The following is a 21,278-nucleotide window of genomic DNA, read 5'->3' on the forward strand; positions in this document are numbered from 1 at the left end:
CCAAAAAGCAAACAAAACCCTTTTTTCCCTTTGAAATGCTGAAGTCTGATCAGAGTAGGACAAAGCCCTCCCCTTATCCCTGTTCTCAATTCTATTATTAAACCAGAGCAAGACCTAGGAATAAGACTTCACCATTCTTCTCTTGGCTCTTGTCCATGCCCGAGTCAATACCTAATTTTAAGGGAAGCGGCTGATGTGCAGGATTAGGCCAAAATGTCATTATGTCTTTTGATTCGCTTCAGTTTGTGATCTTGCCTGCTGGGTATGTGGCAACTTGCAGGAGCCTCTTTGTTTTCTTGTTGTTTGATGGGTTTTTTCTTTGTTTTGTTTTGTTTTTTTTTGGGGGGGGGGGGTTGTCAGATCAATCTGTCAATCCTAGTCAAACAATCAGAAATCAAGTTTCCCATAACTGCATTCTTGTCAAACTGTATCCGCTTGGATATATTTGAACCCATTGCTCTGCTATTGGAAATCCGGCCTGACAAAAGGCTGAAACCTATAGTAACGTTTTTGACAGCTTATCGATAATAAGCAATTGCAGTTTCTTCAGACTCTACACGGCAGCCCGTAGTGATGAATTTGGACACCACTCGTTGTTATTCTGCTGCTGTTCTTAGATGAGGCTGGACATTGTAGATGCATCCTAAAGCTCTACATTCTGAACATTCGTAATGCAAAACCAAAGACGTGAATGAAAAAGTGAATGAAAACACTTGGACATTATGCAAGAATAAAGCAACCTACAAATCAGATATGTTTTTTTTTCCCCCCATTGGATTTTTGAGACTTGCATGTGATACTTTTCCATGGTACAGCATAACAGCAAGAACTGTAACATCTGAGTGCAAAAAATCAACAAGAAAATATCTTAACCTCTGTGGTTTCATTGAGTCAGCATCCAGTGTTACAGTGCATAAGATACTGTATCAAAGGGCACCGAGACATAGCTAGGTCTTTCATTTACTGTGTTCTACTGTCGAGATTAGTATTTACCCCCTCTCCTTTCCAAGAAACTATTTCACATCGAATGACTGACACCTTTATTTCACAGAACAAAATGGATTAGTCTTAGGCGATTGCAATATAATACAGTGAAAAAATAATAATATTACCCCAGCTGACATACCTGGTGTGTCGCATCTGACCCAAGGATATAAAGGTATGATTACAAAATTTTCGACTGCTCTTTCTCAATAAAGCCAGCAGATTTGGATCTGATTCAGTGAATCGACCCTTTCTCGCTTCTTTCGTCTCTCTCTGAATCTGTTAAATTACTGTTATTCCTTTGAAGTCTACCTGTTCAGACAGAATTAATGTAGTGCAATGTGACAAAATATTGTCTGTTTGGTGGAAGAATGAAGTTGTCTGGAATTGAATCTTGGAAGACAATGTCAGAGCGAATATCCTTGGAAGGTCAAGTCTGATCCTGTGCTCTGTTTCTAAAAGAACATTCATTGAAATAGGAGGCACTTGAAACAGGAGTCACGTTTTATTCTAGAAATACAAATAGCCAACTACAATTAAAGCTGACGCTCATCAATTGACCATGGGATTGTTACGTGTCTGCTTCCACAGTGCAAAACCCTTCTACTTCTACTTTATAATTTGTGGGTGCCTTTTGATTTTGAGTTTTATCAGCAACATGCAACTCACAAATCACTTTTTGATATACAGGCTAACTTCACTATAACAAACCCTTTTTATAACGAACACAAGTTTTTAACGATCCCAACAGCAAGAACCGATTTTGTTCAATGCAAATTAGCCTTTTTAGAACGATCACGTACAGGATCGACCCGGATACAACAATATCAGTGCTGACTGACACTGAACTTTCTCTAGTGTCAGGTGTGTTATTCTCTCAGTGAAAACAAATACCACGGTTGACTAATTCAAATATAATGCAAATCCAAACATGACCTATTCTAGTACGAATCATGCATGATGAATGCAATCTTTGCCTGTCTGTCACGCAAACTGCAAACAGGCAACGGCTGAGAGGAGCAATCTACTTTGGATAGTTTTTTCAAGAGAAAGGACATGTAATTACTGTATGCAGCATGTAAGTGTACATTCTATCCTTTTTCATTTCTTTACTGTTTCCTTTTAAACATACTGTAGCAGGGCAATTGCCCTGCACAGGGGGAAATTAGTGTTGGTGTAATTTATATGTGGAAACAGGTTTGTTTTGTGTGCTTTTTGGAGTTATGTTCAATGAAATGATTGTTTACAGACGGATGCTCAATTGAGACTTGCTGCCTGCCTGTCTTCTGTATGTGTCCTCTGTGCATTACCATCGTTGGTAGCGTCACATGAACCGTTTGTTTACTTTCTGTATTGTGTTTAATAAATCCTGCGTGCCTGTGGCGGCGTTTCTCTCAGTCTTGCAATGCAACCATTTAAATGTTTATCAATGTGACGTAATCGTCATGAAAGTACATTATATTGATGTTCAATTCAAATGTGCCGTTTTATCATTATTCTGATACAGAAAAATGCCAAACCCTCTTATAGTGAACACCCTGATATAACAAACATTTCTCTAGGTCCCATGAGGGTTCGTTATAATGAAGTTATCTTGTATTACAAAACCTTGGGGAACAGTAAATGTCTTTTCGATTGATAAATTTGTACTGCATGAGATATGTTTTGTGACTTTACTATGTGTGGGGTGAAATAAAATATAAATATTTGTAAGGGTCAGAATTAAAACAATATGATTTTGAAGTCCAAGTGTTATAATCATCTTTATAAAAGGTAAATGCATATTGATGGTCTTCACATAAAAAGCTTTTGAATCAAACCATTTCACAGCTGTGTGCGATTCACAGTATAATATTTACAAGACAGATTTGCATCATTAGGCACTGTTAATTTATTTATTTTTACATTTTAATTACAAGAGATTCTCATTGTTTGGCAATCAAGAAAATCAGGAGCAGTGGATTATATATAATACTGGTACAAGTTATTTAATTATGTTTTGTTCATGCAAAAAATCATTACTAGTGCACTGTAAATTAATGAAGTTCCAAGACACACACCACACCCGTCACGCACAATGGGAGTTAATTCTGATGTAGTAGACAAACCTGTGTGCAAAATTTAAAAGTCTTAAATAATTGTTATTAACAGTTCTAACATGAAAACACTTGACAGGTTACTGACAGAGCCAAGTTAGTATATGGAAGGTGAATGTTGTTTGAAGCATAACATTTTATTATTATAAGGAGCACTTAATGAAATGAGAGTCTTGAAGTAAGTGCCAGTGGTACTCATGGAATTACCAAAGTAGCTAAAAAATATGAGCTATTTTTCGGGATTAAGGCTAAACTGAAAAAAAAAAAAGTTGTGAAAGTTCACTTTTGTGTTTAAATTAAAAGCAAATGGTACATCTGTTGGATACTGGATACCAACTGGATGGAAAATAAGTCACAGGGATGTGCTTGTCAAAGCCTTTTAAAAACAAAGTATGGCTGTGTATTTAATAAGACATGTATGCATTTGTTCCGGTTATTACATTTTAATATATAGATTTTTTTTTTGTTTGTTTGTTTGTTTTAAGTTTTCAAGTATTGTACCTCCACCACTGATTTTACAGTGTGACTGTGAGCTGCAAATTAATTTATTTTTCAAGGAAGCATACATGCTGTAGGTATTATGTGTTCTTCTCTAAATGACTAACTTGGTATAAAATGTTGACTGTATTTTGACAAACAATAAATAAAACCTGTTTCATCTGAGCAATGTTTAACTAGTTAAAAAGAATTATGCAAAAAAAAAAGAAAACAAAAAGGTCAATGAATATTTTTTGTAAAGCTATGAGATGGATATGTTTAAATTTGTTGTTTGGGTTGTTTTATAACAACTTTAATAACCTAGTTGAAAATGCAGCTTTCTAATTCTCAATTAATATAGGAATAATTTTGTTTGCTAAAATAAAATTAATTGACTGAATGAAAAGTTTTTACCAATGAAATGTTTTAGGTAGCATTTTTTAAATTTCCAAAATTACAAAAACTCCTGTGGCAAATGTATAGCTCAAGCTTTAAGTATTAACTTTAACCTTTGACCTTACAGATTGTAACCAATGAAATGTCTCTTTAAACTTTAAAGGAAACAATGATAACGAACGCCTGGCGATTGCTAGACAGCGAATCCCATATCGACTTGGTCGAGTAGTTGATGAATGGCTACTCGACAAAGGTAAAACATTAAAACTTCAAATAAAAATAATTTGAACATAACCAAGTAATACTTTGTAACACCAATAAACGTTAAATATAAATATCCAGTAAAACTAAATAAAACAAAATATTTAAAATGTAAAATGTAGCTTGTAATATTTGCATACTTTTGCATAATAATTTACATATCCATTAAGAAATATCAAATGTTTAATAATTATCCTCTGTTAACTTACGGTTAAAGGGACTGTAAATATAATCTTCTAAGTAATATTAGCCTTTCTTAACAAAAAAAAAAAAATTATAAATTATTTATAGTTTTATTTTTTCCTGCTGTAAACATCTAAATTATTAACTAAAACGGTCCAATTAGCAGATGTTTCATTATGGTTCCTGAAAAACCGTACTGTTTAAACTTGTAAGCATTTTAAATAGAGTGCAATATTAATTGGCATCAGAAATGAAGTCCCTTTAACAAAATATGTAAATATTATGAGAGATTTAAGAACAAGAAAACTTATTAAAACAATTAAAACACCTTAATGTTGGTGCATGTTTTTGTGTCTATGCTAAAATTGTATTTTAAATAGAAAGATTTATCATAATGGTATTTTTTAAAGGTTTGCTTTTTGTCTGTTATCTTTTTTTTAATGATAATGTTATCATGAGCAACCATTGTTATGTGTTTCATTCTTGAAGTCACATTGTCATCTACAATGTTTTTATTTTTTTATTTTTTGGTTTTAACTTTCCTCACTTGCTGAAAGGCAATCAGAAGTTTGAAGAACAAAACAAGTAAATACATAATTCATTACAAGGCTTTGTGAAGCTGTTTGTACTCCAAAACACGTTATGCAAGAACACTGTTTCCTAGTGTTAAGAGTTAATTGAGAAACACAAAGTGAGTTTACCCCTCTGCTTGGGAAGATCCATTCCTGACATAGTTTGTTCCCTGTTAGGCGTATGCTTCTGTCGTTTTACATCTGGTGTCTGATCCCCAATAAGATCCTTTAAATATCAGTATTTGGACATTAATCCAAATTACACAGTAATATGGGCAAGGTAATTATTATTGATTTAGGCTTGCTTTCAAATTGTCAGTTATGATATGACTCAAAACTTGTGCTACATACAAAAGGTCAATGGGCTAGACAACAACATCTACAGTATTTATTTTTTTATTGTGAACAGAAATATTCTTCGTGACTGTAATCTCCGGAAGAAAGAACTTAAGAGAAAGAACTTACTGCACTTACAGAAGGTCTAAACTGAATTCCAAATTGCTTGAGACTACAAAGTGATCAGATGTTTTGTCCTGACCTCTAAACAGTAAAGGCAGTTTGAATGCACTTGTTGATATTGGTAATCCTGAGGGAACTAGCCCTGATCAGTAGAATACCAAGAGGATTATAACTTCATAGTTATTGTGTCAGATACTAAAATCAAAAACAGCTTTTCAAACATTATTGCAAATACAAACTTTATTTTCATCTTGCAATCCTGTTGTTTCAAGCGCTGTGGTTAAGCTATAACGTTTACCGCTATATTTAATCATTTTAAATTTGAAAACAATTAAATTATAAAAACTTCTGAAGATTCCATATTTCCAATAAAAAGCATAAATTAACTTAATGAATTATATCTTTAAAGACAGGGTTAAGAATCTTTCAGTAGTAACATCTTCTACCTTTTTAAAGAACATTTATTATAAAACATATTTGATTGTCCTTTTAGCAAAGCTCCATTAATTTATGTTTTAGAGTAATACACACATATATATATATATATATATATATATATATATATATATATATATATATATATATATATATATATATATATAAAAAATTTGCATTTCATAGGCATTCCATCATAAAGCAATACATTACTTGCCCAATAACTCATAGGTAATTTATTGCTACATTAACCACTCATGAATGATCTCTCACTTGATGCGATTATTGTTCATCATTCCTTCCAAAACTTTGGAGTTCACAGTCAACATTCTTGTATGTATGTAATATTTTTTCCACAGGGCGCCAGCTTACTATCTTCAATAGCCAAACAACTATAAAAATTGGAGGCAAGGACAGGAGCCGTCCATTCCAAGGCCAGCTTTCTGGTCTTTACTACAATGGCTTGAAAGTGCTGAACATGGCAGTTGACAATGACCCCAACATCAAGATCGAAGGCAGTGTGAGACTTGTTGGGGAAGCACCGTCCTCTATGACAACAGAGTCCAGTGCAACTGCAAACCAGTCCGAGACGTCCACCTCCATAATGGAAATAACAACCACCACGGCATCCAGTAGGAGAGGGAAGCCACCCACAAGAGAGCCACAGGTCAGTAAACTTTCCCTTTCTATAGCAAATGAATAGAACCAAGTTTAAGAAAGTTAGTATTTTATCCATTGGCTATTGGATTTAGAATGGTCTTTCTAGGTAAAGTCTAAAGTGCAGTGTGACATTACACCATTTTTGAAGGTGGATTACAATTTATAGCACTTGTATACACTTTTATTTAATTCAGGCCTTTGTATCATAAAAAAGGGGGTCCTCCGTGTGTGCTACATGTGTAGCATGTTTTTTGGTAGACATATCTGCACTTTTATTAACAATACCATTTCGTCAAGTTTGCATGCAAATTTTCAATGGTAACACAACATATACAGTAGCTTAAATCATATACAGGTGCATATCAATGAAATGTGGCATGTATGTTGAAGAAAGTTGGAACTTCTAAAGTGTTATTTTCAACAACCAGATGACAACATGAATAAAAGCCATTTCACTCTGCTCAGTCAAAACTGGATTTCAAGAATAAAACCCAAGCATTTAAACTGCAATCGCAAAACGCCTGAGGTGATTACATGTGTTGGAACAAAAGAAACAGATTTTGGTCATGCAGAATTGAATTGCTTTCAGTTTAAAATGATGGGCCTGGGTATGGTCAGAATTTCTGCAGGGTATGCATTGAGGTGAAGTATGTATTTCTGTTTATGTTGGAGAATTCACTTGATGGGAAATTAGTCAAAAGGTAGTCCCACTGGCATGAGCAGCTGTAGGGCAAGTGTATTGCCATTGAAATGGATTTCAGCAGGACCAACTTTCTTTAACACTATTTTTGTCTGCATACATACCGTTGAATGTAGTGCTTTGCTCTGCAAACAAATGACCACACCACAAGCCCGTCTGTTCTGCATTTGTGGTAATAGACCTTTTATCTGATCTCACTGACGGGTCAGATTTGTAATGGCAGTGCAGCACACAGCACTATCCCTTACATTCACATAAAACCATAAGGGAAGGATTATATTGTAGAATTGTACAATATTGCTATACCTTCCATTGAGTTCTTTCATTCCCTATTTGTTAACAGTCCCTTTTGCAAGGCATGGCTTCAATTACCTTGATATAGAATCTGGGGAGAACCCTAACTCATATTTTCACTGGATTAGTGTCTCCTATGAAAATGTAATAGTATAATTTTTAATGAAACGCTTAAAAATACCTATTAGGATATTAAAGCCGCAACCGAGTGAATAATGCATTCATTCAAACACAGTATAGCTGCAGTGCTCACTTCTTGCGCAAAGGAAACACCTGCAAAGCATCTTGACCATGTAGCTTGAATATGAAAGGTGAGTTGTGTCACATTTAAGATGTTTCCTGCAATGTGCCTGTTCCAACCTCCCTGCTGATTTTTAAACCAAAACAATGGTCCTCAATCATTAATTCCTGGAAAGATCCAAGGTGTGTAGATGCCAGGCATTTACTCTCCAACAGAGGGCCTTTATCTAGTCTGACAGCTGAGCTGGGTGATTCTGGGCAATGAAAGCCCAAGAGAGCCTCCGTTCTGGGCCAGGCTTGATTTCTTACAGTTTCTAACACTGAATGGGCTTTCTCTTTCTTCATGCATTTTCATAAAGAACAAGGTTAGGTTCATTGCATGCAGAACCTCTTGCTGAAAATTGGAAAAAAGAAAATCTATTAGTTACGCTTTAAAGGCATGCAATTCATATTCATATGAATTGCTGTGCATTACCTGCTAACTCCTGTGCTGTTCCACTTGAATACTTTTGTAGACATTATTACTACTGGAAGTTTGCAGGCAGCTTATGAAGTCTCCTTTTGTAGCAGGAAGGTGGCTTAATGCCACCAGACCTTGAGTGCATTCAGAATGGTTTCCATTCAAATACCAGATTTCTCTTTTCATGTAAATCATATTTTTCTTTGATGTCTTCCAAACATGTCCTTGGCAGACTTGATCTTGCATAGAGATCCATAGACATTCATGATAAAATTAATATAAAATTAAAACTGCATGGGACAAACAAGCAGCTGCTCTGTAGAAAACATCACATTAGCATAGATTTACAACACTGACGACTGAAACTGGTATTGGGGCTGGTACTTATAGTGATAGGTCTTTAGAAAAAGAATGAATAACAGTGATTGCAGCTGTTTTGCTAGTTAACAGAAAACAAACTACAGGCCTCCCAGTGTTGGTTCAAAGGTGCAAATCCTAATCATTCACCCTTTTTTTTTTGGTTTTACTCTCTGTGTCCTATACTTTTCTTACTCCCTGGGTTTACATGTCTGGTAAGATCTTTCTTTATTTCGAAAAGCTGACAAAAGCATCTGTGTCTCCATGGCATCGCAGGCAGTAAATAGGCCAAGCGCTGTACCTGCTATGCAGGGAAGCAGCTCTGAGGTTTCAGCACAAGGAAGTGCAGGTGAGAAGCCCAGAAAGCAGCGAGAGTGCTGGTGTTGTAATTGCAGTGCAGATGGGGAGCGGTGCATCTGATGTATCTGGGATTAGAGTCTTTAAAACTTGACATCAACTGCTTCCCTATCATACATTTTCACTTTGTCTTTGTCCCTGTGCTACAATCACAAAGTTCAAACAGACTACACTGATAAGAATAAGAATAAGAATTTTTGAGTTTTTTGAGTTTTTTTTCACTGACACCTTCCAGTTATCTTCGAGACAACCTTGGTCAGTTTACTGTGGGTTTGTGTGTTTTTGTGCAAGGATAAAATAGTAACAAAATTACCAATAATAGCCAATAATTGGTTCTACATTACTGTGCTTGTTAAAACTACTTAAGCTGTGGTTATGGTGCACCATTTGCACTACAGTTTTTGTGTCACTGATCTTGTTATTTCAAGTACGCATAGAGAGACAATTGTACATGGTTTTATAGTTGTTGATGAGAAATCTCTCAGATGCTAGGCTTTATTATCTCCTGCCATAAAGCTGATTAACTGATATGCAACAGAAGGTGAAATAGAATAAACAGATCAGTTACAGGAATCCAATGTGGGTTGACTATAAAACAGAAAATAAAGCTACGTGAAGTAAAAGCATTACACAGGAATATCATTCAGTGAGAGACTCTCATTAGTAAATAAATTGACTAGGAACAAGGCAGATTTGTTATCATGCCAGTAAAAGCATTTGCTGAAGCGTGCATGCATTATGAATACAAAATGGATCAAACATAAAATAAAGTTGTTAAATGTATTAATAGGCATGTGTTGGCCTGGTCCCACTGTCCAGTACACTGCCCTCCAATGGTGGGGGATTCCCAGTTAAATACCTGTTCCAAAGTTAGATTATTTCACCCCCATTCACCATTAAATATAGTCCATCTGTTGCATTTGTTGCATTTGTTCTCCAGAAATGTTTACCATTTCTCCAATGGTGATTGATGCACTAGAAGGTTAGAAGCCTTATAGTACTGCAGTTCCTCAAGGCAATTTCCTTTTCTAACATCCACATTTCTGCCAGATATGTCCAGTAATATCCAGCCAATCAAAGCACAGTGAGGGTAGTAATGTTACAGCCAATAAGGATTCAACATTCCCTTTAAGAGCAGCTTTGTGTAGGATACTTTGAAACCAAAAAAAAAAAGAAGGAAGACAAAAGCACCGAAATTTTTTTAATGTCCAGCAGCCCAAATGAAGAGGATGACCAAGCCCCTCAAGCAAGGCTACACATTTTTTAGCAGCCTGGAGGGGGGGAGTGAGTACGAAATTTTAAAAAGTGAATTATAAGTAAAATTAAGTTACATATATTTTTTTCTGTTTCACTTGCTGAGTGAGTAAGTGAGTGATGGGGGGGGGGGGGGGATTTAGAATCAAGAGTTTTCCTTAAGTTAGGTATGTATAGCTCACCTTTGAACCATGTGCACCATCGCTGCCTTTATTATAAATGCTTTCCTGTTGAAAAACGGTATGCATAAACAACAATAACTAAGCCTGCACTTTTTTTTATTGGTCTGCATGCGTAAGTGCTTACCTGTTATGTGAACCCCTGTCTATCAGTAGCCACCGCTTCAGTGGATACCCATTGTCCCCTATCAATCAGCCTCTCAGACTATCATCCCACTAAAACGCAGCTGCCACCTGCAAATTAGCGAGGATAAAAAATTCATGAGCGGAGCATAAATTGATTGCATACACATTTGTGATGTAGTTGTTGGCATCACAGATCACACACTACTTGCACATTAAGAGAATAGGTCCCCTTACGAGTTACGTACAGGCACCTATTCTGATGCTCTCTGCACATGTCCTTCCAGGTCAGCCTGAAGCAGTTGGCAGATGTCGGTGATTGTCTGTTGAGGTGAAATTGTTGAGGATCAGAAAAGACAGAAGACTTCTAAATATTTGGGACGTCTCCTCCTCCTCTCTTTGTCGGGCCACATAGAAATTATCATTATTATTTATTTATTTATTTATCTATTTATTTATTTATTTATTTGTTAGCAGGCGCCCTTATCAAGGTCAACTTAACAATTGTTACAAAATCACAGTTCAAAATATCACATTGCAAAGTATCACATTAATCCAGTGCCCTTTCCATATTTCTTTTATTCCTAATTTCTATTCTATTTTTATTTTATTTGTAATGTGCGCACAGTTTAAACATGTCAAACGCAAACGCTAACACTGTTGATGGTTTGCGCGTGATTCTGGTGAGTTAACTGTCAGCACAAGTGTTTTGCCATTGTCTTAGGGGTTTGCCAACACTGCTAAATACGTCCCGTAATGTCCGTCTGGTCCTTGATGCCATTATAGAAGAATAATGCATTTAAGCATAGACGTACACATTCATCAGCATAGACTGTAATTATATGACTTGTCTAGACGTAAAGTAATCAAGTTATCATTTCTGATGATAATTGTTCATGGTTGCTATGACGGGATATTTTATCATCGGTCAGGATGCCTGGTGCTTCAGAAATTAATTTAGATGGAACGCATTTGCAAACTATTATTTACAACCCCGAGTTTGCTGTCCAGATATTATGGCACCACTCTTTTGAATAATGAATAATACAACAACACAGGAGTTTTTTTTTTTTTTGTCAGGCCAGGCCAGGCCTGTCAGCAATCCAAACATCTTGTGAGTGAGCTTTTCCATATTGCTGCCAGTTGGCAGTTTTATGTAAAGCAAGGGCAAGGGCATACGTCTCTGCACCTAGCAGTCTCTAGCAGCAGTGCCAGATGAATATGCATCTACACCCTTGAATTCTGATTAAATATGTATTATACCCTATTTAAAACAAGTAGCCTGGCTGGTGGCAAATCACAACTTCAGCACTCTTTGAAACAATGCTCTGTATTAATACGTACCAGTACACAGTACAAAGCAGCATGTATTAAGGATGCATTTGTTGAACAAACCTGCTTTAATTTAGTTTTGTTTCAAGCTTTCATTTAGACCACTACTAAATAATTAAAACAGACAGATAAGTACCATATTAACTACTGAGGTGATGTTATCTTGGGCTTGGTAAACTAAGCTTGGTAAAAAAATAAGACAAAAAAAAGGGGTCTGTGGCCATTTCCTAATTTATTCATGTGTTTCCTAATTTATTCAACTACACCTCTCCCACCCGCAACTCTTACTTTGAATGTCCACTTTGGGAAACCGAGCAATACATTGCATCATCTACTGTATGTGTAACGTTATTACATTACCACAACACAAATGCCTGGAGGTCCAATTCAATCCAAGCCTCTTGAAATGGCAGAATTGTGTTTCTTCTTCAGATCATGGACAATGAGTGCCTGCGGGTTCTTTCCATGAATTCAGAAGGTGTCTACAGAGAGGATATTTTGGGAGAGAAGATTAAGCTTTCTTGTTTACAGTTATTTCTCAGTCTGAAACCAGAAGCAGTTATAAAAAAAAAGTTAGTTGGTAAGTGTTCAGTGAAAGGTGTTCAGAGCAAAATAAAAGCAGGCTTTGTTGAATCTCCTTGATCTGGTATAATGTTCCAGTGGACAGAGCTTCAAATATACTGGGTTTGTATTCAAATACATACTGCTTCACATTCACTGAATTAAATACCCCTTACTGCTTGAGTCCAGATAGTGTAATTGAACTGGACCATGCATTTTTATTTTACACAAAGCTGCAACATCACAGTAAGACTTCCTAAAAGCAGTTATGACAAAAACAAAACCTTTTATTTTTGTAAAAATGATATAGTGGTGTTCATTGATTCAGAGTGGTTTTATAATACACCACCCATAGTGTACTTCCACAAGATTAATCAGTCTCTGTTAGGAGAGAATGAGGTCCCATAATTTCACAATGTGTCAGGCTAATTTTAAATTGTATACTATCTTTAGGGGTAATTATTTATGCCTAGTGATTGATGGGCTGTTTCCTTTTAAATACATCTTACATTCCTGTACCAGTGACATATATAACAGAACATAAATGTGTGAAGTAAATGGATGGTTTGAGTGATAGGGTTATAAGACAAATAAGCATGCTACAAAATGCAATAACCCCTGTGTTTCGCCACCAAAGGTTGTGAAAAAGACCATAACTTTACTTTCAGTCAGGAAAATCATGCGTTAAGTAACCACCTTTATTATAATACAAAGTCTTACAGATTTCCAAAAACTCTGACCCCAAACAATGGCTGAAGAAAAATAAAAATAGTTGGAGCACAGCCTCATCCCTTGGAGCATCTCGGTGCCACTTGCTAAAAAACAAACAATGAAATAATAAATCTTTGCAATGTGTTCATCCCAGTGAACAAAAATGATTAGGCAGCGGAGCATCATAAACTCATATACAAGGCTGGGAGTGAGGTGGTGATAGTTGGGGAGGAGGTGGTAATTCGAAAGCAAGACAAAGACTGAGTTTGAGTTTGCAAAATAGGTATAGTATATATATATATATATATATATATATATATATATATATATATATATATATATAGAGATAGAGAGAGAGAGAGAGAGAGAGAGAGAGAGAGAGAGAGAGAGAGAGAGAGAGAGAGAGAGATATTACAATAATATGATTCACACTACACTGTGTCTGAGAATCTGTCCAGTTCGAATTCAGCATTCCACTGCTGTAATTTACATCAGAGGCTTTTGCATGCGATTGTGTTTAAATAAGATTATCCACTTCTCATGTTCTGAGACTGAAAAACAATAACAATCATAAAGTGTTTACCAAGCACTGTGCAGGAAATGTTATTATAGATTTTCCGAGTCACTATAGCAAATTAAAATCATCAGCATATAGGGCTTCACCAGGAGAGAGAGAGGAATGTTACCTGTTTTCATCCTATATTTTAAAATATGTAGCCTTGAGTATCAGTTTTAGCTTAAGTGCAGTTAAGTCTTAATAAAAAGTGCTGATTTACCTGAAAATGACATGGAAACAATTGGCACTTATAGAAGTGTGGGCAATGACCGGCGTGGTAATCTTTCCATGGCTGTGTGGTCGTGGTGTGCACTTGAATAGTGAGGTGAAAAATAAAAAGCTAAAAGACTTTTAAAACATGATAACTTTGAATCAACTCCTAGTTGACAAGCCAGTAAAGAGCCCAATGATCTCCCTGAATAGGACAGTCCAGGCTCTTGACAGTGATTTATGCTCATTTCTGCTTACTCTGCTCAACTATATTATCCAAACTGACATGCATATATATATATATATATATATATATATATATATATATATATATATATATATATATATATATATATATATATATATATATATATATCAAGCAGGTTCCTGACACTCAGTTCAGTTTCCATCCTGGACCTGTCTTTGTTTTCACCCTGAGTGTTTGCAGGGAAGGAAGGACACACAGTCCCTTGGCACAGGTGACAGGTAGATGTAGTACTACATGAGTTCAGCACAATCTGGGCACTATTCCCTGTCTCTGCTGTAGATTCAATTTAAAAAAAATCTAACATGACAGCAACACAGATTTTTGTCACTCATTGCAAAGGACAAAACATTTTTTTTTTTTAATTAAATATCCTTACACCAATAACTATGAACTACACACTAAGTTAAGCTGAGTGCATTAATTTAATTAAAACATGCAAAAGAAAGTACATCTTTATTTTTATATATTGTGTACATTGCCACTGAAAAGATACACCAGGGGGAGGAGTTGATACGGCACTGAGATATTTTATTTTCCAGTCAGTGCAAATTCAACAAGGTATCTGATTTCAGTAATTTTTCACGGTATGAGTCAGAGAGGGGTGGATAGTGAGCAGAAGTGTCTTTTTATGTTTTTTCTATAGCGTTTACAAACCTCTAAAATGCATTATTTGAAGTGATAAATCTTTTTGGAGGTGTTTCTTTTCTGTTTTGCTTTATTCTAGTTCATTTAATTGTTTTTCATCCAATTTGGCATTTCTACTTACTGCTTTTGGGATTTTTTTGCTAATTGGTCACTCAGTTTTATAGTTACAGCTGCACATCTGCAACTGTAAACAAGATGACTACCAGTACTTTAAATTATGTGTGGCAGTGCAGTGATTTTGAATATGTGACCAGGCTCCAACTGTCTGTATCGATCCAGTATACAGACAGCTTGAACCTTGCTCGACCAATCACATTTCCTATTTCACATTCCATTGCACTAATGGATATTCCTCCTCTTTAACGGTAACAGCTATAAAAAGTAAGCTACTTTTATCATTCTGTAACGTGCAATTTAAGTCAGAGAAATGTTGCAAACCTTGAATACAGTACAAGGGACAATGTGACACCCCTGTACCAAGCTTTTCTTTCATAATGTTTTTTTTCTTTTTAAGTTCAGATCAAGGACGTCCAAGCCTCAGCCACAGCTGGCCCATTTCATGCAGAGCAACACCTTTTGCACAACTGACTGGATGCAATAAAACATGCAATCAAGGGGAATTAATTTATAATAACAACAATTTATTAGATGCTGATTATCTTAGATTAACCTTTTTCTTCTGTGACACTATAAGGTCATGGCAAGTGATTCAGCTAGTGCAAGAAACTAAAATATCATCAATGCAGAGAGAGCATTCTGGTATAACATATTATGTCTCAGACTGTCTCTGTCAGTTTAATATAAATGTGTTAGCCTGGCAGAGGGCTGTACAACAATTATTTATATATTATGCTGAGCTTTTCCTGTTTTTTCAAGAATAACCAAAATGGTCAGACAGCAACCCATAATGACATATTGCGAGAACTTGCAACACGTCAGCCGACAGCCATGCAGTTTGACATTTGTTTTGTTATTACAGAATGCAGCTGTAGGTACCGTTTTTTTTTTTCAAGATGAAATTCTCTTTATATTTTTATATCACACATGCTATAATGTAGCAGATAGTTATTACAAGTGTTGAAAGCATAGCCTTGGAATGTTCTCATAGTAGCAAGCAATCTTGGCTCTGAATTGATAATAAATATCAAGAAACAAGTGAATTTACAAAGTGTTTCTGTTTACTGTAAGTTCCTATTTATTATAGACTTACAGTCCAAATAAATCCCTACCATTACTTTAAGTTATCATTGATATTCTACACGCACTTGTTTTAATAAGATAGTGAAGGCAAATTGTATTTTACATCTAATGGAATCCCATGCAACTGTCACAGTTAAGGAGGATTACTGTGAGGCATTATAATTCGTCCGTCGTGTTTTTTACACTGTTCTTTCGAAATCTGTCGACATGCCAAGTTTACAGAAACAAGGACTGTATCAATAAGAAAAGCTACCTTCTTTAATAACGTGGGTTAGAATACATTTAGTGTCTGTGATTACTGTGTATTTGGTAAATACATGTGTTATTATGCATAGTTACAATGTACTTAAGGTGTACATTTTTTTTGATGATATAACCCTAATGCTTACCTTAACCCTAAACCCAAATCGAAACCTAACGCTAAACCTTTTCGGATACAGTTGTGTGCTTACATATATTGTGAAAAAAAAAAAAAAAAAGGATTTACACATTAACTACATTGTAACTATCCATAATATCATTGTCATTATGTGTAAGTACACAAGTATTTACTAAGTAACTACAACATAAATACACAGTAATTAGAGACAGTTCATGTAAACTGTTACTGACATGATTGTTATTACTGTTCTTAGTTAATCAGTAAGTCAATCATGCATGTAATAAATAACCCAGACAAAGATCTAAGAATATGATTCAGAGGAAGAACCACATTGTGGGTTTCATCATTCTTGAATGGAACCCTTCAGATCCTAAATACAGCCCCTGTACATGCTTAGTTGAAGAAGCCTCTGTCCTGTATTACATCCTGTCCTTGTTTTTCCAAGACCGTTCATAGCATCCTCGTTTTGCCTCCTTGAAACGCCATATATGGCTGCTTGTGCTTGGCAGCATAGTTTTCTTAACATGTTACATCTTCCAATAAGTGTAATTTGACATAACGAATTTGAGCAATATTTTCTCTTTGAATAGTACTTAGTCGGTTATAATTGGCAGCTTGCTAATAACTTTATTGGGGTGGGGGGAATAAGCCATTAACAATGCCTCATCCATTGCAACTCTGTTTTGAGTATGTTAGAAATGTACCTGCAGGGACCTATGGAATTGCACAGAGAAAAACCTGTCAGTGCCAATGAGCACAAAACCCTGTTCATGCCTCTCTGATGGAATTTGTATTGAATAGCTTGAGATTTATTTAATGGTCAGATTAATGGCAATTGAGAAGCAATCTCTGCTTCAGCAAGAAGTTAAGCACAGCTTATTTGCTATCGGAAAAAGAAGGCAGTCTCGACAACAGAGCACGGTTCAATAGCCAGCAGGCTCTTTATTTACAGCAGCAGGTTCACACAGCAAGTACCACAGCTCACAGCACACAATTCTCCACTCTCTGAATGCACATACACACACACACACACCTGATGCACCCTCTTTTATCCCCCCTCAGACCCAAACACAGTGTAGTGTGCAGATATATTTGTATTTGGACTAGTTTAAATTGTAATAATAAAATACCGTATTACTTCGATTTAGCGCTGCAGCGTTTATTTTAAATTGATCAAAATGACTGCGGCTCTTAAACGAGGGCGACGATAATACGAGGGTGGCCTTTATTAATAATACTACGCTTTACAAACACTGCAATATTTTATTACATGATTTAAAGCATTTTAGAAGCAGCGCCATGAGAGGCTCCGATCTGCAGCGCTACTGGGGCTTAAATACAGTACATTTACTAACAGTTAACAAGAGCCTATTAGGTGGGACTTGGGAGGTCAGGGGGGTACTGTACCAGTGAATCAGGAGTGTGTATTGGTTGCTATGGGGTGGGACATAACCTCTTCTTCTCCTGTCCTTTGCCATTAACTCACCACTAAATCAACAAAAAGAATTGCTTTTTTTATAATGGACACTCAGTATGGGTTTTGATTTCAATTTAAATTTTATATAATTATGTGCCTATGAAAAAAAAGAGACATTCTTTATCATTCGTTCAAATTTAGATTTATATATATATATATATATATATATATATATATATATATATATATATATATATATATATATTGTACAGTTGTAAAATTCCAATTGAATAAAAAACAAAACAACTAAACCCCCTACAAGACAAAACAACTAAACCCCCGACAAGAATATCTTCGGCCAGCTTTCGGATAGCGCTTAAAGTGACCGGCAAAGCTCTAAGTTCCTCTGAGTTTAAGTTTTCACTATCCAAGCTGAGGACGAGGTAACCAGACAACCCTTGTTTTATCCCCTGCTGTGTTGGCACTGAACTCTGCTGGGGGACGGGGACATGAAGGACTGCTGTGCTGTAAGTAGATCGTGGGTTGTCTGTCGGGACTGTACCATAAAATACAATGTACTGACTAAGGTGTGTGCACATTAGTTCGTATTACACAGTGGATTGAGGCTGCAGTCTCTTCGGGGGTGTCACATGCTCATAGCCAGAGTTGCAGGTTTCTTTATTTTTTGAGCAGGTTTAGAAAAAAATACTTTTTAAGTTTTTTTTTTTTTTTTTTTTTTTTTATTGAGAGCAGCGTTTATTCGAGGGCGGCATCTATTTAAAAGCTGATATCTGAGTGAGTTGCTAATTCGAGGGCGTTGTTAATTCGAGGGCACGGTTAATTTGAGGGTGGTGCTAATTTGAGGGCGGTGTTAGTTCGAGGGTGGCATTAATTCAAAGTAATTTGGTACATTTTTTTTAATTCAAGTCATGAAGAACCCAACTTTATCGAAATTTATCAGACTGGACAACATTTCTAGTGAATATAAAGGAACAGTTTTATTAGAAATAAATTAAAAGTGAAACAACTAAACTAAACAGTACAGAAAAGAAAGCTTAAAAAGCAACACCCCACTCCCACTGGTTGATCAGCGATCTATGAGAGAGATTCCCTTAAGGTTACAACTGCATTCCTGACAGGTCAGTCTTAACAGGGGTATCGTTAGTAACACAAATATTTACTTTCGTTAATATTTGGTACTCAAAGCATTATTAGTCTCATATATATAGTTTTGGTTCGGAAGGCAATTCTCAATTTTGTGAGATAAAGACGCTCTTTGCGTCCAGGTATAATAATTGCCTTATGAAACCCACATCAATTTGTATAAATCGCACACAAATACTATAGTGTTCATTAACTCAAACCATGAAGTGAAAGTAGTAATACTTTCCTTACATTCCACTTAAAACAAAACATTAATTTTACTTTAAGGTCTGCTTATTCTCAAGTTCATAAGAGGATTAAAACACTACATGTTGAATACTTAACGGACGTTCGCTGTCTTTTCCAACTGATCCGTGTCTTCAACAATACAGGCGCTCGAAGGCTCTCCTGCTGGCAAGGACAGGTCCAGGTTCCGGGGTCTGCCTTCCTCGCGTTTTGTCTCCACTTCAGGGTATGAACAAAATGTCTTTGCAAAGAACAAGTGTCATTAACTATTTAGGTATTCCACTGAAACAGCAATTCCTCCACCAATATGTGCACTCTTTGTCCCGTTATGTCTGCGATATTCCACTGCAAACCCCGGCACTGCTAGCTCAATTTACTTCAATACTTCAATTTATGTTGATTTCAAATGTTCATCCAACTCTTTCTCCAGTGATCAATCAGGGCCAAGTTAGAGATTTGATTACAGGTACTTTTAGGATTTTAGACGTCTTACCCAGCGGACTACCTCACCAAGGCAAACACTAAAATAGTTATCTCATATTAGAATGTCCGAAAACGGTATCTCTGTTCCAGCTGGTTGCAGGCTGGATCTCCAGATTGTCCCAGTTCAAAGATTGGTTTGTGTATCAAAACCTTGAATTTCGTGTCGGGAACCCTGTTTGTGTGTCACACTCATGCTTTAGTAATCTTCTCTTTACCCCTGTGGTTGAATAGTTTGGTTATTTTGGGTGGTGCCTGAGTCCACATGGAGTGTTTCTCATTGGTTGTTCTCACTCCAATGCGGCCCCTTGTACTCCCTTGGTCCGCTATTCCGCCCCCTGTCGGCTGGATTTATGAGATGGACTGTTTCCTGTCCTTGGTGTCAAAACCCCCAGAACTGTCTAATTGCCGCGCCAAAAGAGTCATTCAGCGATCGTGAAGCCATTTGTTCAGCAGTTTATGACTCTTTGTAAAAGCATACTTTGTCAGTGGGGGAGTTTGTGACCAGAAACCAAGAAGACACAGAGAATGGTTTAAGATTCCCCCTCTGTATATTTCAGTTATGTTGCTTTCACACACAGAATGACATTATGTCCCACTCTGACGCTACAACAGAAAACACAAAGTTACAAGTATGCGAGGCTTCGACCAATCAGCACTCACTGACATTTAACTAACAACAATGTAATAGATTATTACGTTCCTCACCAAATCAGAGTTCTGTGCAGCGGTATGGGGTTCAGCACCTGGTGATCCCTGTATATAATTATATATATATATATATATATATATATATATATATTACATATATATATAATATATATATATAATAATATATTTAATGACTTTTTTTTTCAGGTACCATGGCATTCTGTTTGATTTGCATACATGAAGAGGAAGCATGGGGCCTTTTCACAATACCATACTATTTAAATCAGATCTAAATGTATGAGTTTCTCTTGAAAATGGTTTCTTTTGAAGTCTGAAGCCTGATATTGTACGCTTTGCCAGGTTCAAGTTAAGTTAATGTTTTAAAGGTCAAATCAGAGTATTAATGCATGAGATAGCAGATGCTTCTTCAAACCAGGTTGTAATAAGTTTCTCAGGTGATATTGGAAAGGTGCCAAGGTTTGTGCCTGCCGGAATGATTTTCTATTTTTTGTTTCTGAAAGAAGTCAGCACTATCAATGGCAAGTTAATTTGCTGAAATTCAAAGTCCTGTCACATACACTGCAAGCTTTATTTAATATTCTTCGACTTTTATTAGGGGGAGTTCATGAGCTGAGACACAACAGTAATGTCTTCCTTGTGTATTACTGAAACCACATTCAGTTATGATGTGTTTCCATACATTCGCCATGTTCCACCTCGCTGCTACCCAGACATTCAGAAATCCATTCTACCACTGTTGTCCATCATTTTTTAATGGCCAATCATGATATAACAATGACTTGTTGCCAATTATGTTTAACATTGTAACAACATTGTAACAACAGTAAATGTTAATGTAAAGCTATGCAGCAAACCCCATGAATTTATTTTGCGAAGCAAGTGCATCAGCGTTTTCTGCAGTGTTAATAATTATTGCATTGTTTTTGTTTGTTTGTTTGTTTTTCTCTAATCATGTCCTGGTTTAGGGT

At 36.1% G+C, this 21,278-nt stretch overlaps 1 protein-coding gene across 30 annotated transcripts in view; it reads left to right on the forward strand.

Annotated features, from left to right (window-relative positions):
* nrxn1a (neurexin 1a) overlaps positions 1 to 21,278 on the forward strand; it is a 394,460-nt gene that overhangs the window by 313,210 nt on the left and 59,972 nt on the right. For 19 of the 30 annotated variants that reach the window (XM_041251357.1, XM_041251339.1, XM_041251340.1 and 16 more), the window contains 2 exons: positions 4,117 to 4,206; positions 6,223 to 6,530. In XM_041251357.1, coding sequence (XP_041107291.1) covers positions 4,117 to 4,206; positions 6,223 to 6,530 — 398 coding nt within the window. The remainder of the gene's footprint in view (positions 1 to 4,116; positions 4,207 to 6,222; positions 6,531 to 21,278) is intronic. The other 11 variants (XM_041251355.1, XM_041251371.1, XM_041251356.1 and 8 more) reach the window with 1 other exon arrangement.

The sequence above is a fragment of the Polyodon spathula genome, chromosome 5, assembly GCF_017654505.1.
Source record: "Polyodon spathula isolate WHYD16114869_AA chromosome 5, ASM1765450v1, whole genome shotgun sequence".
In the NCBI taxonomy this organism is placed as follows: Eukaryota; Metazoa; Chordata; class Actinopteri; order Acipenseriformes; family Polyodontidae; genus Polyodon; species Polyodon spathula.